We start from the raw sequence: 26,049 nt of genomic DNA on the forward strand, positions 1-26,049 counted from the left end.
AAAATGTTTCAGTATATGTATAAATTAACCTTTACATAATGCTGTAAAAGTATTGTTAATTGTTAGTGCATGACACTTAATACATTACTTTTAATAAAAAAATTGTAAAGTGTCTCTAATTCAATTAAAACAACTTTTAAGCATTTTAATTCTTTTAATTCTTGATTTTTAATATATATATATATAAATTAAAAGTGAAACCTCTGCACCATATAAAGGATGAACAGAGCTGCAAAAATCGTTTTAAAATTTTCTCATCTTCGATTGCAGCACCAAGTCCCCTGTTCTCAGAATAGTTTTTGTATGGAAGATGTGATCATCTCTATGTTTTCATCTTTGTTTCAACAAAAGAACATCATAACAGACCAATGCATTGATTACATTCTGTGTAGCTGTCTAGAGAAATGCAATCATATTGACTCAAGTGTCTCTCTGCTGAAAGCTAAGGTTGGAAGCTTGGCAGATTTGTGGATACTCAGTGAAGCACAAACATTTAATCCCAGTTTATTGTGGGGTTTCAGCCAAAAAATGGCTGACTGGCTTGTTATGGTTGTCACTGACGTTATATCACAAAGCCTCTTGTGGACTAACAAGGTTTTGGACTGGTAACAAAGTTCAGTAAATCATTAAGATCATGCATCTTACCTGAGTCAGAGCTGGCGGATGCTACTGGCATTTTCGGTTTCTTGTGAGTGTCTGTCCGTGTACCAAATTTGTCAGAGGCCAACTATAGAGAGAGAGAGAGAGATTCTGTGTGAAAATCACATGGTCAGCCCGAGTATTTACCCCAAATCCATGCTGGAGAGAACTGTAATGCATTCAGTTCTGGATAGATTACTTACAAATTGTAGTTCATTAGTGAATGCAAATTACATGGTAAAAACGGTCCCGGCAGGAGAAAAAAACGGGAGCATAGGAAACAAAAACATAAGGGAAAGCAAGGTGGAGGAGAAAAAAAATATGTATATGTTCTTTTTTATCAACAACATGTCATGCACTATATGTCGAGGTTTCTCAAATTGGGGTTTGTAGAAATACAGCAGGGAGTTTGTAAGTTGATTGAAAGCTAATTGATTCAATCATGAAAATGTTAATTTAAAGAAAAAATAAACACTTTAAAATAAAAATAAAATAAAATAAGTACTTGAACACTAAAAAAACACTTAATTTGTTTACCTGCATGTCAGTGTTACTATAAACTGACATTAGAAAAACAAGAATATGCAAATTAATACATTACTGAAAGAAAATATTTAAGGTCAAACTAATGTGTGAATAATATGTGATTATGTAATACATAAAAAAACAACTGTAATCTAATTAGAATCATTTTAAAATGCAATATAATCAAATGATAAACACTTCTGCCAAAATATTTTTTCACTTTATGCATAACTATGAATTCAGATGCATTTTTAATTTGAAACAGAAACCATCCAATTTCAGTTAAGCAAGCAAACATTAATTATAGACTTTCAACATTTCACATAAATAGAAATCATCACAACATGCAGTCTCTTGTACTCTCTTGAGAAAGTTGTGCGTTACACTATCCTAGTGGGAAAACAAATGTGTGATGCCATGGAAAATATGGCAACTCTTTCACACAAAGAGTTAGCAGCACACCTGCACACACACACACACAGTTAAATGGCACTTTATACCACTATCTTACACATCTACACATACACTGTGTTAAATATAGCTCTCATTGAAGCTGTTAAACTCTGACTGTGCACTTTAGCAAGACTTTGCATCACCTAGTTGAATGTGTGTGTGTAAGAGAGAGAGAGAGAGAGAGAGAGAGAGAGAGAGAGAGATTGGTTAAGTGTGTGTGTTACGCTCCAGTGCTCTTTACCAGTCTCCTTAGCTCACTGTCGAAACCAAACCCTAATCACAGAAACATTACAGCATTTGAGCTTGGAGAACTACTAACATGGAAATAGAGAGTTTCTGGAGAACATGATAACATCAAAGCATAAATCAAAAAGGACAGACCACAATTTTTTACAGCAAAATCATGATTCTATATAATCCTACTTCAGTAACAGGAGTAAAAAAAAAAAAAAAAAAATCACAGTTTTTTTTTTTTTTGTAATTAACATAGTTAAGCTCTAGTAATATCATTTTGCTGAGGTAACTGTATAAGGTGACGTTTCTTATTTAAATTGCCATATTACGCCATTTTTAAAGTTGCTAATATTGTTTTATGAGTCTCCTAAAACAGGTTTACATGCGTGCAAGGTCAAATTTTTTTTTTGTTTTTTCAGAAAATACTTTTCATTTTACCTAATTTCTAAATGATTCATAAACGATCTCTCTATGGCTCTGGATTGGTCTACCACGTACAGCGGGTGTTGGAAACTAAACGTCCATTGCCATGACAGAATGACAGCCCTAGAGACTTGTCAATACAAAGAAAAGATTGTATGGATTGTAGCTTACCAACTCAAGCCGGAGTCTGATGATGAAACAGCTTAAGTGGTGGATTGACAAGAGACTGATCCACAAGCATGACTGGAGCAGGACATTTCTCAGTGGTAAGAGTCAAGTGTTGACAAGTTTGTGGTAATTATGAGATGTGATCAAACAAATTTACTCTCACAGCGTAGGAGACTGCGTCTTCTCAAAATATTGTTAACCACATAGAAATTTTACTGTGTTTGTGGGCAGGCAAGTTGGTGACGTAGAACGTGTACAGACATTATGCAAATGTTACTTTGTGACGTAGAGCCGTAAAATAAAAAGATTCAAATTCCAGGGGATTACGAGCCAACTCTTTTTTTGGACAGATAATAACTTTATCTATCGCACACTGTCAGCTTCACAACTTTGCAGTTTTATGTTCACATACAACTACATGACACACTGCATGAAAGGTAATAGTGGAAAAGGCATAATGGGGCATAATACTTTAACAATTTCAAATAAGATTTCTGAAAACAACAAAAACAATTATTCGAAAAAGTATGGTTTTTCAACTCTGCCTCTATCTGCATTTCTGTGTACTTCTGCATGTGTAAAGCACGTTAACGTATGTGACCAATTATAGCTTGACCAATTATGATGGATTTATTTGTACAAACATAGCTTTTCACTTCAGAAGACATTACTTAATGGACTGGAGTTGTGTGGATTACTATTGATTATTGTGATGTTTTTATCAGCTGTTTGGACTCTGGCACCTATTCACTGCAGAGGATCCTTTGGTGAGCAAGTGAAGTAATGCTGAGTTTCTCAAAATGTTCTTATGAAGAAAGAAACAAACTAATCTACCAAACTAATCTTGGACTGCCTGAAGGAGTGTATATTTTTAGCAAAACTCAATTTTTGGTTGAACAATTTCTTTAATACTATATTTTTACGTAGGCTAGTATTTGAACCCTAAGGTCAAGTTATTTAATTTTCATTGGTTCAAGTTAAAAAATATAGATGTGAATCATTACCCTACATTTTTTTAATTGGATGAATGAAACATTTTTTTCAGTGCAGTATAATATATTATGGTGCCTCAAACACAGCCATAGTCATTAACACTGAGTGATATACTTGTGTTTTATCTCTCTTTGTTACTGTCTCTATCTCTCTCTAACATGTCTGTTGTGAACACTGGCTTCCCTCAGTGGCAGAAAAACCAGCAATCAGCTGCTCCTGCCGGCACAGGAGCCTGAACACAGCTGTTTATTTGTTACTGACAAGTGAGATAAAAGACACAGGAGTGATAGACAAAATTACATGTCTTAACACAAGAAAGACAAGAATAACATCTTAAAGCAATCCTGATCGCAATAAATACATGCTCTATTCATTCTCAACAAAGCTCAGTTATCTGTGACATTTGTGTTACCAAATGAGATTCCTGGTCTTTTTGTTAGATTTTTTTTTTATTTTTTATTTTTTTTTTAGATAGATTCATTAGTGTAAATAACTTGCTTTGGAACAACTCAGCACAATACAAAACAAATGAGGACAATAGAAGCAATCAAAACCAACAAGAGAGCAATGATATGCAAGCTTAACGTAGTACACATTATGTTTTATGACAATTTGTAACTATTATATAATTTCTACAATCTACTTGAGATAGGTTAGATGTGAAACTTCATGCTTACTTTTTCCAAAAGTCATACATTTCTGCACAAATCACATCATACAAAGAAATCGCCACCTCGTAAAAGATAAATTCTTAAGATCGGACTGAATATATATATATATATATATATATATATATATATATATATATTAGGGGTGTCACGAAATTTAGGGGTGATCGAAATTAAGTCAGTCTCAAACTTCGAATTAAAAAATGGAATCGTCGATGCTGCCACGCCCTCATGTTGCGTCTGGTTTCTTGCCAAGCGGAAAAAAACACGTGTGTTGAAGTGCTGCGAGTCAACCTCCTCTAACAGCCACTCAAAAGATAGCATCGCTGGTGTGGAAGTATTTTGGATTTCCATTGAGTTATGTTGACAACGTTTGCGTTGTTGACAGAAAAACAACAGTTTGCAAGCTGTGCTATGTGCGTGTACCATATTCTCTCACTGGCAGCACGACTAACATGGCAGGGCATCTCCGCAGGCACCACAAAAACATAGATTTATCTGTTAAACCAACAACTACACAAACTACTCTTCCGTCTTCATTTAGAATTAAACTTCCAAGCAACTCAACTCGTGCAAATGCAATTACGCGTGCGGTAGGAGTATTCATAGCCGCGGACATGCAACCTTTTTCGGTGGTGGAAAACTCCGGTTTTAGGCATTTAATTGGTTTTAGAACGCATCTCACAGCTACGGTGATTCCCTCCATGTACAATAATGTAAAAGAGAAAGTTACTGAAGGTCTGAGCAGTGCACATTTAGTTGCCTTGACTACAGATTGCTGGACATCCAGAGCAACACAGAGCTTCATGACTGTCTCAATGTAAAATGGATAATGATCCTAAACACACCTCAAAATACACGGTGGATTACATCAAGAGGCATAAACTAAAGGTTTTGCCATGGCCTTCACAATCTCCTGACCCTCAACATAATTGAAAATCTATGGATAGACCTTAAAAGAGCAGTGCGTGACAGACAGCCCAGAAAGAACTGGAAGACTTTTGTAAGGAAGAATGGGCAAAGATACCTCAAACAAGAATTGAAAGACTCTTGGCTAGTTACAAAAAGCGTTTACAAGCTGTGATACTTGCCAAAGGGGGCAGTACAAGGTATTAACTCTGCAGGGTGCCCAAACTTTTGCAGACACCATTTTTTTGTTTTCTGTTATTTTGAAAGTGTAAATGATGGAAATAAAATCTAACTTTTTTTTGACCTAGTATAAGGATGTCTAATCTGTCATTTGATGCCTTTTGGAGATTTTTCCATCATTTCTTGGCGTCTTTATGCACATTAATAAAAACTTTTACCTGGGGTGCCCAAACTTTCGATCCCCACTGTATATATATATATATATATATGTATATATATATTGTGATGAGTGGCATTGCAAAGCTTCATCAGCATCGCCCTGGAAACAAGCGTGGAACACCTGCCTGTCCTCATCCCAGGCTGATCGGTCACAGCTGCAGCTCATCAGGTGGCGGCTAAATAGGCCACGCAAGCCCTGCCACATGTGAGACACTTCTCCATGTTACTGAGCATTAACTCGGACTCTCATTTCTCCCACAGACAGCCGCGTTTGAAAGACAAGCCCCACAAGAGGACAGCACGGACCCACTGCACCGGGAAGAAGGAAGAGAGCACTCACGGCACCCGAGCACCCACCTGGACCTTTCCCTTTTTCATTCCCTTTGCAAATAAATCAACCCTCCGGGGCATTTATCGAGAGATCCTTGTTGTGTGATTCTTTGAGCACCTCGCCATTAAGGAGTGATGGAGCAGGAGCTCGAAGCTCTTCATGCCATTGCTGCCCCAAAGTACAAGCCACTAGACTGGATCCACGATCCCTTCCACTGGCCAGGCTTGGAAGCTGAAGTGTATTAGTTCAGCCAAGACTGCTAGACCTGCCGAACAAGGTGTGCTGTCTGCAGCTTTAGTCTGTGGTGATCTTCATTTATAAATGTGTCATTAAAATGAACTGTAACTCAGCAAATACTCAACCAAAAGACATGAGAGATCTATAAAAAGCTTGACATGTCTACTTTTAAACTAAGCAAGTGCTACCAAAAAAAAAATATTCTGTGATAAAGTTATCCATATGAAACAACATGATGTCCCATTTTTATATAATATCTGAACGTGCTATAGATATTATAATGTTTTACGTGAAGCTTGCAGCGTGTAAACACCCATACCACAGAAAACAAACCAGCGAGACTACGAGTGGGAGTATAAGCCCTGTCTGCCAGCCTGTGCCCAGAATCAAGTGGTGATAGATCGTCTTCTCTGAGCCCTTCCCCGATCTCACGACAGGCATTGGAATGAGGAACCCGACCACCAGCTTGTGGAGGATATCGAGTTTGGCGAATGTGGCCCAACATGGGGATGCTGGGGAGCGAGCGCTGCTGTTTCCCCAGAGGGTGGTCCAGGAGCACTGCTGAACTCTTCCTGCTCTCCAGCCGAGTCTGCATCCAATCAGGGATACTAACTGATCAGGGTAGCTGACCTCTGCAGGCTGTTGTGGGTAAAGCAGTTGAGGACCACCGTCTACCATCCCCAGATCGATGGACTGGTTTTCCACTTTTTCCACCCTCCGGGGCATTTATCAAGCTGTCATCAGAGCGTGTCGGCAGCACGATTGAGCTCCCCTGGAATGTGGACAGTGCGCAGTGACTTTAGCCACGTCTGCCTCCAGAGGAGGAGATTTCTTGGGCGAGTTGAGACATGTGACGTGATCATAGACCGCCCTGTCGGTTGATGTAAAAAACAGCCGCAGTCTTGTCAGTGCAAACCAACACGTGCTTGTCTAGCAACAGCAGACGAAACTGCCATAAAGCTAAATGCACTGCCGGTGTCATGAGAAATCGAGTCCGCCCGAGAAATCGAGTCCGCTTAGGACCCCGAGTGATCCCATTGGCTCAACGAACATTTAATGGGTATTATTTTTTAGCGCCTGATTACAATTCCTGCTAAATCGCGTTTTTATTTTTGTCGTTTGAACTTTGCTATAATGACCATTTATGTACTTTAAATTACATGTTTCATAGGCTAGTATATAGCCGACGAGGTATATGTTGTGAAATCAAACATTTCTCGTTTTTTTTTTTTTTTTTGTTACTCGCGTATCAGTATAGCATACAACTACTCGATGTGTGTGTGAATTTATATTGTTAATCTAAATGATATAATATCGCAATTGCTTGTGCAGAACCGTGCTATTGTTGTATTATATACAGATATATTATTTTATGTAAACGAATGTCATGTTAATTTTACATGAAGTATGTCAGTATGCCTATTATATTTATATAGTGATACAAGGTATTTTTCCAGTTTGCGGAAGCATTGGAATGCAAGCTTGTATGTCTTTTAAATTCTCTGTGTGTATTTTCCTCTTCATTCTTTCTTCTTTTCATATGGACCATGAGTCTGAAATAAAGAGTAATAATAATAATATACCATTTAGTATAGTAAGTGAATAATGGTTGTTTGTGCACTGAAAGTAACTAAAAATACAGCTAGATAGTTTATATAGATAGCAATAGTTGCTATATAATTATAACTTGCAATTATAATATAATGATTCTACTGTTGTTGTTTTTTTTTTTTTTACATATAAATGTTCAAGCAATATGCACACTATCAATGTAAGACATTTATACATTTTTCAAAATGCATAACATTTTCAAAGAATCTTTACAGAAAGACATACTGTTGTGTCTATATGGTCAAAAACACCCTCACTGTTTTAATAGTTGGTGCTAAATGCATTAGTCGTCATACATACAGCAAGCAAGCCAAAGGCAACGGTGGTTAATAAAGAAAAATCTGTAAGATGTCGATACTGGAGTAAAAAAACACTGGGGACCAGTTCTCCTCTGTATATTCAGTCTGAACATTTGGTAAAATATCATTGGTAGTTAACAGTGTTACTGCATTGATTCAGCTGTAAGGTTAGAGGTTAATTGTGCCATGTACAGGCAGCAACATTGTTTTCTCTGTGGCCCAGGTGAGGCATGCAGTGGCAATGAAGAGTGCTAAGATGCAGTCATCCATTCATAAATTCTTGCTTTTTTGCTGAAACTGGAAACAGTTCATCCTATGTGAAGTCCATTGTGGAAGATTGGGGAATCATCAGTCTCAACGTAACTCGAGAGCGTCTCGGGACAGGGCTTCTGTGGTAAAGAAAAAATATAAAAATGTTTAGGAACTGTAGTATAATAACAATTTTTTTCCTCTCTGCCTTTGTAATATACAGTATGCTGGAAGAATTTCTTGACATCATACAGAACGGGTTCAGAATACAACAGAAGCAGGAAACATCAAAAATCACTGTTAACCGTAGAGCATCGGTTTACAATTCTTGCAAAAATCAAGTTATGATTTATGTGTATGTTGTTATGAAAACAATCAAACAGACGTAAATGTAATCTGTTAAACTCAGTCTATTTTGCATTCAACCATTGCTTTAAATAAAGAGGCAGGTGATTTATTTGAGCAGAGCTTGTTTTCTGCCCCCACTATTTGGAAAGGCTAAAAAAAAAATATATATATATATATATATCCTATTTTCTATTAAACAAAAAACTGCTGCAATGAAAATCTCCTTTTGATTTATTGTGCCTTAATTTACTATTAATTTCATTCATAATTATTCACTTAATATACGTTTTTATAAAAGTATATGTGTTTGTTTATGTTAAATAAAAGATAAACACGAGAAAAGAGTCTTATCTTCAATTAAAATGCATCTTGAACAATCGGGTCCCACCTAGCGAGGACCCCTAAGATGGCGGCCCTCGCGATGCCTGTGCGCAAGTCGCAACGGAGGCAGTTGTCACGAAGGACACAAGACAGGTAGTAATTCACACTAAAAATCTTCGTGTGATTTGTGGACGAGTATGACAGAACTAGAGGAGTGCTTAAACCCGTCCTGCACACGCAGGCATTTGGGTGTGGAGGGGAGGGGCGATTAATGATTTGATTTTCTTATTAACAACTAATATAATCCACTGTCCTTGTACAGTAATACGACACTGACAATACACACACAAATAATAGTAGTAACGTTAGTAGTGATAATAATAATGAATCATCTTACGGGTCCTCGCTAGGTGGGACCCGATTGTTCAAGCCTTTTTTCTTGCGATCTTTGTCGATGAGGTCTGTATTCATTGTTCAGGCGTTTTATCAACTCCATCTGCTATTTTTTCACATATGAACGGATTTTGCAGGTAGTTAATACGTTAATAATATAGATTTTTAGTGAACATTAGTAACTTGTCTCGTGTCCTTCGTGCGGGACAAGTGCCTCCGTTGCGTCCTGCGCACAGGCATCGCGACGGCCTAGGGGTCCTCGCTAGGTGGGACCCGATTGTTCAAGATGCAATTTTAAGTGAAAATACGACTCTTTTCTCATGTTTATCTTTTATTTAACATAAACAAACACATATACTTTTATAATAGCGTTCAGTAAGTGAATAATTATGAATGAAATTAATAGTAAATTGCAGCAGTTTTTTGTTTAATAGCAAATAGGATATATATATATATATATATTAGGGGTGTAACGGTTCACAAAATTCACGGTTCGGTTCGATACGATACACTGATGTCACGGTTCGGTTCGGTTCGGTTCGATACGTTTTAGATACAGCAAAATGTAAAAACATCTCAACTTTTCAGAATGCCGCAAGCGCACCGCGGGTCATGTGACAAGAACCAACCAATCAGCTTCATCCTTTCCCGTAACAAGGTTGAGAGCTCAGCCAAGATGAAGGAACAGCTGATCATAGTTGTATATGGATTGCAATTTTGAAATAAATTTAGTAGCAGAGCTACTGCAAGCGATTTTTAGAGCTGCAAATCCATTTATCCTTCGCTGAAATTTCCGCGTCTCATGGAGAGAGCACGTCATTGTTGCTTAGCAAAGACAGACGCCTCATGAGCGCTTCTGCCCGAGCGCTTTGGAAAGGAGGAGAAAGATGTGCTTAGTGTTTTCCACGCGTTTTTAGGAGCGATATGTGAACGGCCCCTAAGGCGCTCGCTCACTCAGCACGCGCTGAAGGCTCGTTGCAAAATGTCTAATGCATTTAACAGACCAGAAATATAAGATCCTAAAATAACCAACAGGTCTGGTGTTTGGGTTGGATTCCCTGTAAGCTATAGTGTCTAAATGCTGCAGGGATAGTTTGCTGCGTGCATGTTTCTCCTTTTTTTCGTCTTTTCCCAGATAGTACTGACGCATATATCCCAGATATTCCCGCTGGTGTTTTTTTTTTTTTTTTGTATTCCCGCTGGTGTACCCTGTCATGTTGCAGATGCGACATACCGTTGTTTTTTTATCCACCACTCTCTTGCCATCACCATTATAGCTTAAAGGGAATTCAAAGTGCACCCAAACACCAGACCTGTTGGTTATTGGGGGATCTTCTCATTTCTAGTCTGTTAAACGCATTGGCTATTTTGCAACGAGCCTTCAGCGCGTACTGAGTGAGCGAGCGCCTGACTGAGTAGTACCCTAACATAAACATATAAGATGGTGTTTTTTTCTTCTGCGGGAGTGTCAGGGGCGTTGCCTGTTACGTTGTTTGGGTTATTGGGCTACCTTGTTGAACGCATATCATTATATTTCTATCTCTCTCTTTTTTTTTTTTTTTTTCCAAATATAATTAATTACTCCAACGAACCGTTCGGTATACATAATGCGTACCGCGTACCGAACCGAAAGCGTCGTACCGAACGGTTCAATACGAATACGCGTATCGTTACACCCCTAATATATATATATATATATATATATATATATATATATATATATATATATATATATATATATATTTTAGCCTTTCCAAATAGTGGGGGCAGAAAACAAACTGCTCAAATAAATCACCTGCCTCTTTATTTAAAGCAATGTTTGAATGCAAAATAGACTGAGGTTAACAGATTACATTTACGTCTGTTTTATTGTTTTTATAACAACATACACATGAATCATAACTTGATTTTTGCAAGAATTTTTAACCGATGCTCTACGGTTAACAGTGATTTTTGATGTTTCCTGCTTCTGTTGTATTCTGAACCCGTTCTGTATGATGTCAAGAAATTCTTCCAGCATACTGTATATTACAAAGGCAGAGAGGAAAAAAATTGTTATTATACTACAGTTCCTAAACATTTTTATATTTTTCTTTACCACAGAAGCCCTGTCCCGAGACGCTCTCGAGTTACGTTGAGACTGATGATTCCCCAATCTTCCACAATGGACTTCACATAGGATGAACTGTTTCCAGTTTCAGCAAAAAAGCAAGAATTTATGAATGGATGACTGCATCTTAGCACTCTTCATTGCCACTACATGCCTCACCTGGGCCACAGAGAAAACAATGTTGCTGCCTGTACATGGCACAATTAACCTCTAACCTTACAGCTGAATCAATGCAGTAACACTGTTAACTACCAATGATATTTTACCAAATGTTCAAACTGAATATACAGAGGAGAACTGGTCCCCAGTGTTTTTTTACTCCAGTATCGACATCTTACAGATTTTTCTTTATTAACCACCGTTGCCTTTGGCTTGCTTGCTGTATGTATGACGACTAATGCATTTAGCACCAACTATTAAAACAGTGAGGGTGTTTTTGACCATATAGACACAACAGTATGTCTTTCTGTAAAGATTCTTTGAAAATGTTATGCATTTTGAAAAATGTATAAATGTCTTACATTGATAGTGTGCATATTGCTTGAACATTTATATGTAAAAAGAAAATGTGTAAAATTATATTATAATTGCAACTTATAATTAACAATTATAAACTAGCTGTATTTTTAGTTACTTTCAGTGCACAAACAGCCATTATTCACTTACTATTACTGATTTGTAATAGTACACGTAACTGTTGTACTATTTTATGCACTGTGTTATATGAGTTAAAGTCAATTACAATTGTAATTTCTGTCATCATAATGAATTTATGTAGTGTGATAATTGCTGTATGATTTTCTTTGAAAACAATAGTTTCTTAAATAATATACAATCAGCAATTGCAATACATGAACTGCTTGTAAGCAAAACCATATGTAACAACATAAGTACTTATTACAATATTGAAAATAATGTAAAAAATTACATGAATTAGGTAGTAAGTCAAAATAAATAATCAAAGTGTGTGTGTGTGTGTGTGTGTGTGTGTGTGTGTGTGTGTGTGTGTGTATATATATATATATATATATATATATAATATTGTACGTAGGTTTGTTTTATTAATAATTATCTTTCTACTATCCCACAATCTTTTGAATTTGTGGGCTAAACGTGTTTTATTCATCACAACTGAATTATTATTATTATTATTTTAGAACTGGAAAATATATTCAAAAGCTGTGCCTAGGCGTTCTAGTAACCGAATATTAAAACTAATTACAATGCATTATTTATGAGATGTTGCTAGTTTTATGACATTTAAAAAACATTTTGATCGATTACATTCTGTATGTTGCTTTTATTAAATTATTTTAGCTTGAAACAACAAGCTACCGCAGCTCCGATTAGCCATACAAGTTATCGCAATAACAACTTTTGATCAGGCATTTAAAACAGCTACTGCCTTGGTCCTAAGCGGACTCGATTTCGCGGGGGGACTGGATTTCTCACCACACCGGCAACTCCAGGCAGTTGATGTGCCCAAGCAGTCGAGGTCCTGTCCAGGACCCTGAAGCTGCCTGCCCATTGCACGTTGCACCCCAGCCCGTATTGGAGGGATTTGTCTTGACAACAACATACGGGACACTTGTTCTAAGGGCACTCCGGCCCGACAAAAAAGGCAAGGTCTGCTTTTAGCACCTTTGCTTGATGTACCAGCAGGATAGCCATGGCATGCAGGGCAAGAGGCAGCTTGGCCCACAGCACTGTAAGCTTTGGCAGCTGCCGACAGCTTACAGGCTTTGGACAGGAGACGCGGATGATTCCTCCAAGTGGTGGCATTTTGCGGACACAAGCACACTGCAACCGCTCTTTCCACCTGGGGAATGTCCACGTACCCCCTGGCTGTACCGCCATCGAGGGTGGTGAGGATATAAGAGGGAGACGAGTGGCTACTGGCTATGAAAGGGGCCATCCATGACTTTGTCACCTCTTCTTCTTCGCTGAAAAACCAATCATCCAGCCGCGAGCGCTCAGCCCATCCCCCGATGCTGCAATCGATATCTGATCTTCGGGCATGCACCGAAAGACAAGCTGGGACTGCAAAGAGATGGCCCAGCAGAATCAATTGGCGGCCGCACTGGACATGTGCTGCTGAAGGAGTGAGAGGTCCATGGCGGCGTGGCCTGGTGGAGAAGCTCTCATAGTCAACCTTCAGATCTACCAGAGTGCCAGTCGGTGGCCCCCTGCTCAAGCCAGGGAAACTGGGACAGGTGGTGGCAGAGAGGTCTGCTGCAATCCCCTTGAGGACTGAGAATGTCTGATAGGGAACCCATTTTAACAGTTACACAGTTTAACTAGCCTAATATACAGAAATTGATTAAAGTAATCTGCACTGCATAGACTTCACCATATAAATTAGACATAAAATTATTCGTAACAAAGTTATGAACAATATTCAATGAAAAGAAGTAAATAATTATGTAATTTTTTGTTGTTGTTTGATAAACAGATGATGGCAGACAGCAGCAGGTTTATACAGTGGAAAGCTGTCAGTGAATGGACAGATACTGACTAGCATTAGCAGAGCCAGACAGTAACGGAGTACATTTACTTGAGTACAGTACTTAAGTACAATTTTGAGGGATCTGTACTTTCCTCAACTACAAGCACCTCTCACACAAGCTGCTGATTCTTCTTTTCTTTTTTTTTTATATGATTAACAAAAAATAAATATTAAACTGTAAATATGCTTCCACTATTCGAGCTTGCTGTTTGGTTTAAGAATAAGCCGTCAGTTTCTCTTAGATATTTTTGCTGCATATGCTACAGAACAACAGCAGTTATGCATTGCTATATTACCTTCTTTGCTGGTTTAGGTTTATTGATTTAAATGATGAAAAAACTGAGAAACTCACATGTACACACAATTGTTAGCTGAATTTTATTTTCTGATATTACACCTTAATGTAAGCTGAGCATTTGCTTTGATGTTCTTGAGTGTGTTTAACACAGTCAGGTTCAAATGTGGGTGCAAAAATCCATTAAAACTCTAGCAGAAGTTTGTCAGAGCATTGCCATTGTGCTATTGCCTTGTGGGCAAGTGAGAAATGTTAAATAAAGCAACATGGTAAAAAGATGAAAATGACTTGACTTTACTTTCAATTCCTTTTACATTCTCCAAGGTATTAACATTAACATATTTCATAACTCCATTTAGGACGTTTCTGTGCATAAATGTAAGCACTGTGGCAGTAGTAATGCAATATTTAGAAAATGTACTCTTGATACTCAAGTACTTTTAAAAACAAGTACTTCCGTACTTTTACTTAAGTAGACATCTGACTGTAGTACTTTCACTTGTACTTGAGTAAAATTTAGCAAGAGGTATCTGTACTTCTACTCAAGTAATGAAGCTGTGTACTCTGTCCGCCTCTGCGCATTAGTTTACTTTTCAAACTGTTTATTTTCACTAAAGACATAACATAATGAAAACTCACCAAGACAGACATTTTGCCATACACAAAGTGCAAAGTAGCACAGGTACGGGTGAATCTGGGATAAAAATAGCCTCTTTCAGCTTACTTTACATTGGAGAATGGCCGTAACCAAGACAACCATAAGCACCTCTCACACAAGCTGCTGATTCTTCTTTTCTTTTTTTTCTCCTTTGTGCCGGTTCACCATGGCAACAACAGGGACGGCATTAAATATTAATTGCAATCTACACCAAGTAGTAGTTTTTGAGCAAAAATAGTGGGGTACAGTTTCTAATAATACAAAAAGTTACTTCAGAAAGTTACTACATTTATAATTTAGCACAACCTCAAATGGCGTTTATAAATTGGTTACTACTAAATAAAATATTAAGGTCATAGATTTTTATTAAAATGATGTATGAAGACAATTCATTCTTTCACTGGAACAGAGTTTACCAATTGGGGGTTGGTGAGTTGATGAAAAGCCAATAATTAATTAAATGAAGCATTACATCAGTGGTTTTCAACCTGTGGGCCGGTATACAGGTGATGGTATTGCAGGTGGGCCACCAATTACTATTAAAAGAAATAATAATATTGTTCATATATGTAAAAATGTCTAAGTCATAACATAATTACATCATTTCATATATATAATTAAATAACAAAAAATAAATATTAAACTGTAACTGTGCTTCCACTATTCGAGCTTGCTGTTTGGTTTAAGAATAAGCCGTCAATTTCTCTTAGATATTTTTGCTGCATATGCTACAGAACAACAGCAGTTATGCCAAGCAGTGCCAGCCCGAGTTATTTTCTGTTCATTGCCAGTTCATTCAATAAAGACAATTAACAATCTAGCTTCTGAGTACGAAGTTATTAACCCACAATAGCGGGGTCAGTTAATTTTTTTACAGTGGGCCGCGCAAACATATGTGTTTGGTTGTGTGGGCCGCGAGTTGAAAAAGGTTGGGAACCACTGCATTACATCAAAATAAAAAATGGGCCAACACAATAATTTGAAATGCAACTGAAATTGTGATTTGATCAAATTGCAATTATCAAATTAAAGGCTGTGATTTAATTAATAAAATATATTGTCAGTTGTCCTGCATGTTTCAGAGTGACACTATGTTCATTAACTTCATTTACACGCAGACAGCGTTTACACAAAACCTTTTTCAACTAAAAGTGTTAACTTTTTATGCATTTTGGCCATTTTTTTATGCAAAGGGTGTTTGGGGACAAACTATTGAAAATAGGTTTCAGTTTGGAAATTTCTGAAAATTATATTGTTATCAGTTCCATGTAAACTATAAAATATGTGAAAATGGTGATGTCATGCACATGTCTATTATGTATTAAATCTATAGGCATATGTGCATAAGTGCGCAGGCACTCACTGTTTCTTTACAATGCAACACTGCTAGCTACTGGCTTGGCATGCATTATACAGCATTTTTAGTAATTTTCACAGATCAGCATGAACGGGGATTGTTTTGACGGCACTATTGTCTGTACACAAAACCTTTAAAAAAAATGCCCCCTCATAGTGGCTCAGTTTACAGAAAATGCAGCTTCTCATGAACTCCATCTCTGCAAATGCTGTGACTTAACGTGTATTTAGGAACATGTCACCAATATCAAATAAAATAAAAGTAAAAGCTAGAAATAAATGCTTGAAGATTTGACCTGTTAAAAGCTTGAAAGTGAAGAAATTAAGCATTTGTACTGTAACTTGTAGTTTTATAATTTTACGCTTAATTTTTTTTATCATTGGAGTCTTCTTTGTGTCTGAATGTCTCAGCTTTAGCAATGCAACATATATGTGGGTTTTACATATTTCAGGATTTGAGGGTATTTTTAGGGCTGTAGTACTCGAGTCCGGTCTTGGACTCGAGTCCGGACTCGAGACATTTTTCTGTCGTCTCGGACTTGTCTAGGACTCGATGAATTTGCACTCGGACTTGTCTCGGACTTGGCCATTGGACTCGCCAAGTCTTCTAGTTGGTCTCGACCGAGTCCAGCAAAAAAATAAAATAAAAAATTTCTCCTTCAAAACAAAACCACATTTGCATGATGTCGCGACTGAAAACGTGCGGAAAATGCTAGGCGCGCCGCTCTCCTTTTTTCCAAAGCACTCTGTAATCTACGCTCGTGCTCCAGTGGCATCTGCTGTTGCTGGGCAACCATGACCCGCTCTCCATGATGACGCAGAAGTTTCAGCAAAGAATAAATGGAATTCCAGCACTAAACATCCCTTGTAGTAGCTCTGCTAATAGATTCATTTAAAAAATGGCTATCCTTGTACAGGCTATGATCATCTGTTTCTCCATCTTAGCTTTCAGTATTGTTCCGGGAAAGGATGTGCATGACCAGCGGTGCACTTACTGCGACCTGAAAAGTTTAGATGTTTCTAATTTAATTTTCTACCTGTTAGATTGTGTTTTATTTACGTCTACACCTAGATAGCCTTAAACGTATCCTTTACAATAACGAAAAACTAATTATTGTTGTACAGTATAGGGGTTGCAAGACTACTGATTAGCTACTAGTCGATTTTTTTAATAAAAAATGCTTGAGTTACTCGGCTATACTCGTGGTTCATGCTATTGTAAATGAATACACATTAAATCGTTTTTTTTAATCAATAAATGCATATTAATGTATAGCCTTATGCAACAATTACAAATGTAAATTTTAAAAACTTTATAATTATGACATTACATATTTACATTTTCATGTAACAGCCAGTATTTGTATCTGTAACAATCACAAATTTTTTCCTATCTGCATTCGGATACGACATTGTACAGTTACTTAATAAGACTGTTATGACTTTTTATATATTTTTTCGTAGTTATCACTGAACAAGTATGTCGTGTTAAACTGAAATAATTATTAATTTCTAAAATAATATTTATCATGCAAGCAGAGAGTCATGACAAACGTTTAGTGATCATTTGAACACGACTGAATCCATTCAATGCACACATTTTCATTACAGAACACTTTGAGCGAGTCTTAATGTTAATGAACTTCAGTAAACAGATGTGTGTGTGCCGCGCAAACCAGCAAAAGGTAAAGATGCAAACATGTAGGACAAGTAGACAATGTATCCGTATCTAAGCTGATTATTAGCCTACTATTGAGAGAGAACTGATTTGGTTTTTGAGAGACTGAGACGCGCAGCGCGGCTGTTTGATTGGCGAGCGCGCTGTGCTAATTCCATTCATTCGTATCATATCGTAGCCTACGCTTTAAATATTTGCCTTTTAAATATATATAAATAATATAACGTGTAGCTATGATGTATTATTATAAGTAAAATTACTCTTGCAACGCTCTGATTTCTGAGAGATGCACAGAGAGGCGACAACAATGCGGTGTTTGATTTGCGATCTTTTCACTCAAAGTTTACATTCATTCACTTCTGGCGCTGATGCCCTGGCTCAACTGTTATCTAGCAAACACCAGACTGTGTCAGCTTCAGCCGAGTATTCAGGCAGAATTATTCCTTGTGTGTTATTCGCTTTTTAAGTCATTATCCGTGCCATATTCGGCTTCAGGCACAACCCTAATTATTACATTACATATTTTATTTTTACATGCAACATAGATAAGGTCATATAGTAACAGCTCCACGCAATATTGTAATTCTAAAATTCACGTCGTACTTGCAAACACTTTGTATTCATTATGGTTAATGCATGCTGGAGTAGTCGATTGTTTCCGACAGTGCTCGACTAGTCTATGCAAGCCCTAGTACAGTATGACAAAAATTTCGCTGTATTTATGTGCGCATGTCCAGTAGAGCCAAACGTATCCATTCTAGCCTTGCTGCGCGCATTTGTCATATCCCGAGCTCTGCGTGTGTCTGTGCACTGTGCCAAGGCATCTGTCATATACATTTTTGACCACAGATAAAATGTCAATAAAAAATAAAGTACATACCAATTATTTTACCTTACAGTTCCAAACTTTGTTTGTTTATCCAAGTTTAGCTCCCAGGGTCGGACTGGGGGTAAAACCAGTACTCATTACCAGGGCCCCAAAGGAAGAGAGGGCCCTTGAAAAGTATGAATCTGAAATATATATTTTTTACCTGGATATTTTCATGGGTGGGGGGCATGGGGGCCCATCAGGACTGCCTATGCATAGGGCCCGGGATCTTGTGTAACGCCCCTGTTAGCTTTAACCCTAATTATACACACTTGAACCTAATCAAGCTCTTACTAGACACACTAATATTCCAGGTGTTTTAAGGCTAGTTGGAGCTAAAATTTTCAGGACATTGGCCATCCAGGATGTAGTTTGGAGACCCCTGTCCTACAGAGTTGTTACTTTGCACATGCTTTTTGATCATTACAAATAATAATGTAAAATGATTTTCTTAGAATAGGAGATATGCTTTCTCTCGCATCACAAACATTATCAGTAGTTAAGTATGTGGTCTTGAAGAGGACCCTTTTTTCTTTCATTTGGACTCGGTCTTTGACTTGAAACTTTTGGACTTGGACTTGACTTGGACTCGACAAAGCTGGACTTGACTACAGCTCTAGTATTTTTCTAAAAATCATATGTTTCGAACAAATTCATATTCAGAGCACAGTTTTTCTCATAAGTTGTGTATATACGTGTTTCTTCTAATAATAAACAAAGATGACTTATGTATAAAGAACTTGATCCTTAAAGTCTACTGTTTAGAACACTAATTGTTTTATTTGAAAACAATAATCTAGAACGTTATTTTATATTTGAACATTCAAAACCATTTATTCCAGCAACTTCCTTAGCAACCTACACATTGCTGGAAAACTACAGAATTTATATTATGTTGCTACTGTAATTATGTTGCTACTGTAAGCCAAAGGCAGGGTAGTATTCATAATTTCTACTTATACAAAGAACCTCTCAGCATGATTGTATTCCTTGTCCAATAATTTATCTAGAATTTTCTCATGACTGGCACACAAGTGCTTCTGAATTACACAGCTACAGCTGTGTTAAAGATACACACACAGTTACACACATAAGCTCAATTATTTTAACCAAAAGCAGTCAGGACAGCAGATGACAGTGGGAGGTCAGCACTAACAGCACTGTAGCATTTACTCTCCAGCTGCGCAGCTGCAGCGACGGTTGCTTGGCAACACACAAAATCCCAAGAGCCTCTACTGTAGGGTATTTGAATGGAGCAAAAGAACTAGAAACTGAGGAGTAAATCTTGTTATTAATAGTGCTGCTCTGTGTTTAGGCATGTGATTTAGAAATGCAATTGATGTTCTTTTTTACGTGATTGTGATGTACATTATTCAAGTTATAGGACAAACTGTGGTCAGAAGTGTTCACGGTTTGTCTCCGTGTGTCCACACAAATAATTAAAATAAGCACATTTTCAACTTGGGCAGCTGTTGTGCCACCTGGAGAACAATAATCTGCCAAATGAGTGACAGAAAACCTCTTTTCATTGCATGCATGATGTACCACAGTACAGTATTATTCAATCGAAGGAATAACCTTACAAACAAACTCCGTTTGAAAATCAGAACAAAATCAATCGGATCTTGAATATGAAACATCTTAGACCTTCTGAGGTAAAATACCACGTCTTACAAGGTCACTGATGCACATGTCACCAGTTTTCATGGAAACAGTCCCTGGAGCTGCACACGTGGGGGAAGCTGTCACACAGAGTGGAACAGAAGCGGAGAGGTCATGTCATGTTTATGAATGAGACACAGAAAAGAGCGTGGGAGTTGAAGAGGTGTCGACTTTCCCACACAAGCCAGCAAACACGTTAAATCATAATCGACTCAAATAGCCCAAAATATTCCTAACATGAACTACAACAACTACAAAAGATATAACAAAATAATAAGTATAAATTACATAATAATAGAAATATAGCAATAGAAATACAAATCTGTGTTATTTTAGCATCACTGAAATATTAATATAGCTTTTATTAATATTTTGAATTATTTTTATATATTTTCTGTTTTCATTTTAATTTGAGTAATTTTGTTGTTTTTGTCAGTTTTTGTAAAATATGTCACATGTAAAATATGTCTATATGTCTAAACGTCTATTGATGTTTTTTTGGTTATTTTAGTATCAAGTTAAACTAAATGAAAATCAAAAATGTTGCTTTTGCAACTGGCAGAATTAAGTTATAAAGGGTTTATATGTATGTGTGTGTGTGGGGGGGCATTTTTTCGTGACATATCATGACACAACTCTGTATAATGACATGGGTATGACACAGGTATTACAAGGAAAGGGTGGCTTATGAGGATATAACCCGTGTCCCCATTTTTCAAAACGCTTATAAATCATACAGAATTAGTTTTTTTTTTTTTTTTGAGAAAGTAAAAATGCAAAAAGTTTCCTGTTAGGGTTAGGTGTAAGGTTGGTGAAGGGCGATAGAATATACAGTTTCTACAGTATAAAATCCATTACGCATATGGGATGTCCCCACTTTTCACAAAAACAAACGTGTGTGTGTGTGTGTGTAAAACACAGTTTAAAATAACTATTTTTCTATTTTAATATACTTCAAAATACAATTGATTCCTGTTATGTAAAGCTGAATACATATAATTCAATTAAAAATAACATTTAAAAGTAACTGACTCTGTCTCAAAACTGTAAGATAAAAGATCAAATAAAATGGAACAAATATATTACAAAAAATAATAACAATTTGCTTTTAATAATAATAATAGTAATAATAATAATAATAATAACAGGAAAAAATATATATTAATAAAATCATCATGCAGTTCAGTTGCTTTTGCATTTTACAAACAAAACTTTAAGTGAAAACTAAAATATAATAAAATCTCATTAGACCAGTGCGATAAAATTAATCTTATGAAGTCTTCATAATAGTTGACGTAATTGTGAATGATCCGAACTGTTAATTAACTGTAACACACACACACACACACACACACACACACATACATACATATATATATATATATATATATATATATATATAGATATTCGACTCAGTATTGCGTCCTTTTCCTTTTAAGCCTAAACACATTTAATTATGTGAGGTATGGTACAGTGATGGTTTCAGACAGTAAAACATATGGCACTGAATAATTTCCATTATCGAGCCTTCTAAAAATACTATCCTGTTATCAGATTTCCAGAAAAGCCCATATAGTACCGTGATATTTTTGTGCGGAAATCTTATATAAACACTGACATTAGTAAAATAAGATTCAAATTCAGTCCAAATCAAACTCTACTGTACTTGTTTGTCTCGTCGCTCGCTGTCATGAACGTCTTGGCTCACCTGTGATGTCTGACAAGGTGAAATAAACCAGCAGTGCACGTCTTTCACGTTTTGCAGACGGTGGTCATGATGATGGGCGCTGAATTAACGCGTTTAATCCATCGACTCTCGAACCATTAATAAATTCACGTCTTATTCACCGCAAACAACCCTGATAAACCAATAAACAATGAGTCTAACAGACAGAAATATTATCACATGAAGCAATTTGAACTAGATCATCTATTTAGTCAGTATCTCATTACCTTATAATTAAACGAAGATTTAAACAACCTGTGTAACCGCTTTACATCACGTCTCTGACTGGCGGCGATGCGCTTTTGTTGAACTGAGATACTGAGTCTTAAAGGGGCAGCACACTCCACGCCTCTCTGCGGACCCCGCCACATCACCTCTTCTACTCAGTCTCAAATCACTCAGACCTTTACAGCTTTAAAAGCATTTCACCATATTCCGCAGTCTCTCAGTTTTTGATGCTTTTAAATTATATTTATTCCATTATTAACAACTCTAACTGGGATCAAGTTTGGCTATTTTTCCAAAAATAAATTATTATGGCTGTTTCATAGTACTGAATAATCTATATAAAAAAGGGGGCATTACCAATCTACATGTCAAAATGTATGGTTATAGCATAGGAGATTTTCAGTCGTGGACTATTTTTATTCATATTATTCAAAGTCTTAATTTACAAGAGAGATATAAAAAACGTTAGATTAATATAAATATTTTCATTTTGACATTTTATACAGTATATATATATATATATATAAAACCAAATGTAGAAATACTGTTGATATCCTCTATCTTATACACATGTTAGTTCAGAAACAATCTTTCAAAGTCTTTATTTAAGAATAGCTGAAACAAAATGTAAAAAACATAGAAAAATAAAGAGAGGGATCAGGGCTCAATATTCAGTATTTTTTTTATTATTATTGTCAATTTAGACAGTGAATAATAAATTATTTACAATTGTCTTTAACAAAGCATAAATCAAATCATAAGAGAGAGAGTGAATGACAGGGAAAAAAATAGGCTGACAGAGATGTACATATCATGAGGTGTTTTTGGAGCCTCATAATGATGAGGGTTTGGCTCATGCTGGTTTCTGCTGTTCAGTAAACTAATTTATTATCATGGATGGATGAAGAAAGCCACCGCACCAGCCACAGAGAAGGAGAGAGGAGTCACATCACCATAGCAAGTCTTCCACACTGCACAGAAACAAAAACAATCATTTCAATTTCTCCACCAGCGGTTTGTCTGAATATCTCTGAAGTGACACTGACTGACTGAGCAGGTGCATTTGTATCTTTGTGATTAAATATAATATGCATTGATACATAACTACAGAAACAAAGATATTCCAGCATGTTCCCTCCCTGCTCACCGGGGCCTGACGTCCTGTTCTTCTTCACCGAACAGCAGTTCAGCCACAGCGGCCTCAGGGGTGGATCGCTTCCCATATCTAAAGAATACGCAGATGCATGAGGATGAATCATTCAAGTCTTTAGCACAAGTTACATGCTTAGTACTAAGTGTTTGTTAATTTCCATTACTCTTAGTACAATCAATTGTATTAGTGATGCTGGCTTGAACAAACGTCACCAAAAATAATTAAAATTCAACTTCCTAATTTAACTGAAAGAGAGTGATCTTCCAGAGAATTGAGGATAAATTCACAAATATAAGGAAATCCAGAAAAAAACTGTACCAAAGTAACACATGAACGTCATTTAATTGCAGCCTTTTAACTCGTTGCAGAAAATATCTGGGTACATCTCTAGCATGCATCATCAGAGACATTACCAGACATGGTAATCCCACTTAATAACAATCTATCTTAACACACAGCACAATAATGAGGGGTTACATACAGGTTGAAGGATATCTGGCAACTCAACCCACCCCCCAACATATATATATATTTCACAAACGCACACACACACACACACACACACATTTAATCAATTTTATTTTAGAATTTCAAAGTAAACTAAATTAGAAATGTTTGTTGGCCACTAGCTGAAATAAAATATCTTGTTTATATTTTATTTTTACTATAGTATTAACATATATCATACCTGTATCTGCTATAGTACTTCTTGTAAGAGATATTTAAACAAATCTAATACAGGCTCAAGTAATAACCCAGTGACTGGAAAAAACTGCAACACAGTGATTCAGTAAATGACGTCAATATGAGAGAGATGTGCTAGAAATGGTGCCAGTAATATAAGTATCATACTCTCCATTATCATCTGAAAATCTTTGTTGGGCCATTAGCTGTTTTGTGTAGATTTTCTACAGAATCATGTTTCAAGTATAATCTGAATGGGTGTCAGTCATAAAACACAAGCAGAACAAATTTGTGGATAAATTGTTTGTAAAATTATTGTTATGTATTTTGTCACATTCAGGCCAGTGTGATCATTCATGCAAGATGCTTTTACAAACAATTTACACAAATTCTTTCTAGTGACTATTTTTAATAGCTTACAATAATGAGACACGAACAAACATTATTGATCTATGTTAATGTTAATTTATACATATACCCTTTTTTTCAATGTTTGGTGTTTGTTTATAATAGATTAACTCATGTTCATTTATAACAGAACTTCAAAAAATTTACATATTGGGAATCTGCCATTAAGCTACATTACCAAATGCTGTAAAAAAACTGCTTATTTATAATTCATGATCACTAATGTAGTAAATAATTTTAACAAATAGTGTTACCAAGGAAACATGTATATATAATGATAGATCAATAACATTACCCATCATATTTGCTGAATGAAATCCAATACATGTTTCTTACGAAATTTGGACTGCTGATTCCAAAAATAGTGCCTGTATGATGTGTATTTGATAGCAATTTTGCTTTCAACATGATTCCTATCTTTCTCTAAGCCAGTTTTGGACTATTTGTGCAAATCCTAGCCAATTTTCATATTTACTAATGATTCTGAAAACAATGTTTTATGCCTAATCCTGATTTCAAGGTTAAAATGATAGACAGTGACAGAAGAAATGCAAACATGACCCAGATTTCTTCTGCTATATCTGTGTGCTTTACTTTCAAGATGAAGGCATGCGTTTGTAATGAAAGTTATTATTAATTAATCAGTGCTACTATTAGCCTCTGATACTGACTGATCTGCCACAGACACATGTAATTATACAAAGGTAATGGACAGGTAATTCTAGTCTCACCTCTGTCGTGTGATGAGGTTGATGTAGTGTCTTAGAGCCGTGTGGTACTTGGCCATCTCCTCTGGACCCATATCTCCTGCTGGAGGTTCTGGTTTGGGCGGGTAAGCTTCAGCTAGGCTGCTGAGACACACTATGACACACAGCACAAGAGCCAGCGGAACGGTCCAGGATCTCAGTGCACTCGCCATCTGATAGACACAGACAGAAAACCTTTGGGATTCATACAAGTAGTATGAACTTTTGATTGAGATGGACTTCGAAGAGCATTTCAAATATACTATTAAACATTTGCTGTAAATTTTCTACTCTTGATCTGTGATAGCCTCAATAGATCACTTGATGCATTTGTTATGGAGCTATCCGTGGTGCTGATTCCGATGCCGTTATGTTGGAGTTCAACTAAAGGCTATTTCATATCTTTGCTTTAAAGAGTGGAAAAAGCAGAATGCTACTTACACTGTAATAGATGTTCAGGCCCAGAAGGATTGTATAGATCTGATGTTTGTTGTTGGCGTTGATCTGCTCCTCTCTCACCAGACCATGGTTCTTTTATAGCTCATGAGACCCCAGAGGGAGGTCCAAACCCCACCCAGCACTTACACACAACTAGAGTGTTAATGATAAACTAATGAGTCATTGGCACAAGCCATCCAATCCTATTATCACAATAGCTATGATACTCTGAACATTAACAAGACTGCTGTATAATATGGATTCAAATTGAATAAAATGAGACTGGGTGGGTAATGCAAATACCAATCCAGCCAACAGTTGATGATAAGAATT

The 26,049-nt window shown here is 36.6% G+C and overlaps 2 protein-coding genes across 2 annotated transcripts in view; both read right to left on the reverse strand.

Annotated features, from left to right (window-relative positions):
- mpp2b (MAGUK p55 scaffold protein 2b) overlaps positions 1-22,399 on the reverse strand; it is a 43,972-nt gene extending 21,573 nt beyond the window's left edge. The window contains exons 1-3 of the mRNA XM_052610861.1: positions 22,287-22,399; positions 22,042-22,192; positions 646-727 (exon numbers count right to left, since the gene is read on the reverse strand). Of these exons, the coding sequence (XP_052466821.1) occupies positions 646-676 (31 nt within the window). The 5' untranslated portion in view covers positions 677-727; positions 22,042-22,192; positions 22,287-22,399. The remainder of the gene's footprint in view (positions 1-645; positions 728-22,041; positions 22,193-22,286) is intronic.
- Positions 22,400-22,951: 552 nt separating this feature from the next.
- Positions 22,952-25,771, reverse strand: pyyb (peptide YYb). The gene is made up of 4 exons (XM_052612290.1): positions 25,720-25,771; positions 25,264-25,451; positions 23,435-23,512; positions 22,952-23,258 (listed from the first exon to the last, which is right to left on the reverse strand). Exons 2-4 carry the CDS (start codon positions 25,449-25,451, stop codon positions 23,237-23,239), a joined length of 288 nt encoding a protein of 95 aa, XP_052468250.1. The 5' UTR covers positions 25,720-25,771; the 3' UTR covers positions 22,952-23,236.
- Between the last annotated feature and the right edge of the window lie 278 nt (positions 25,772-26,049).

Source organism: Carassius gibelio, chromosome A12 (assembly GCF_023724105.1).
Source record: "Carassius gibelio isolate Cgi1373 ecotype wild population from Czech Republic chromosome A12, carGib1.2-hapl.c, whole genome shotgun sequence".
In the NCBI taxonomy this organism is placed as follows: domain Eukaryota; kingdom Metazoa; phylum Chordata; class Actinopteri; order Cypriniformes; family Cyprinidae; genus Carassius; species Carassius gibelio.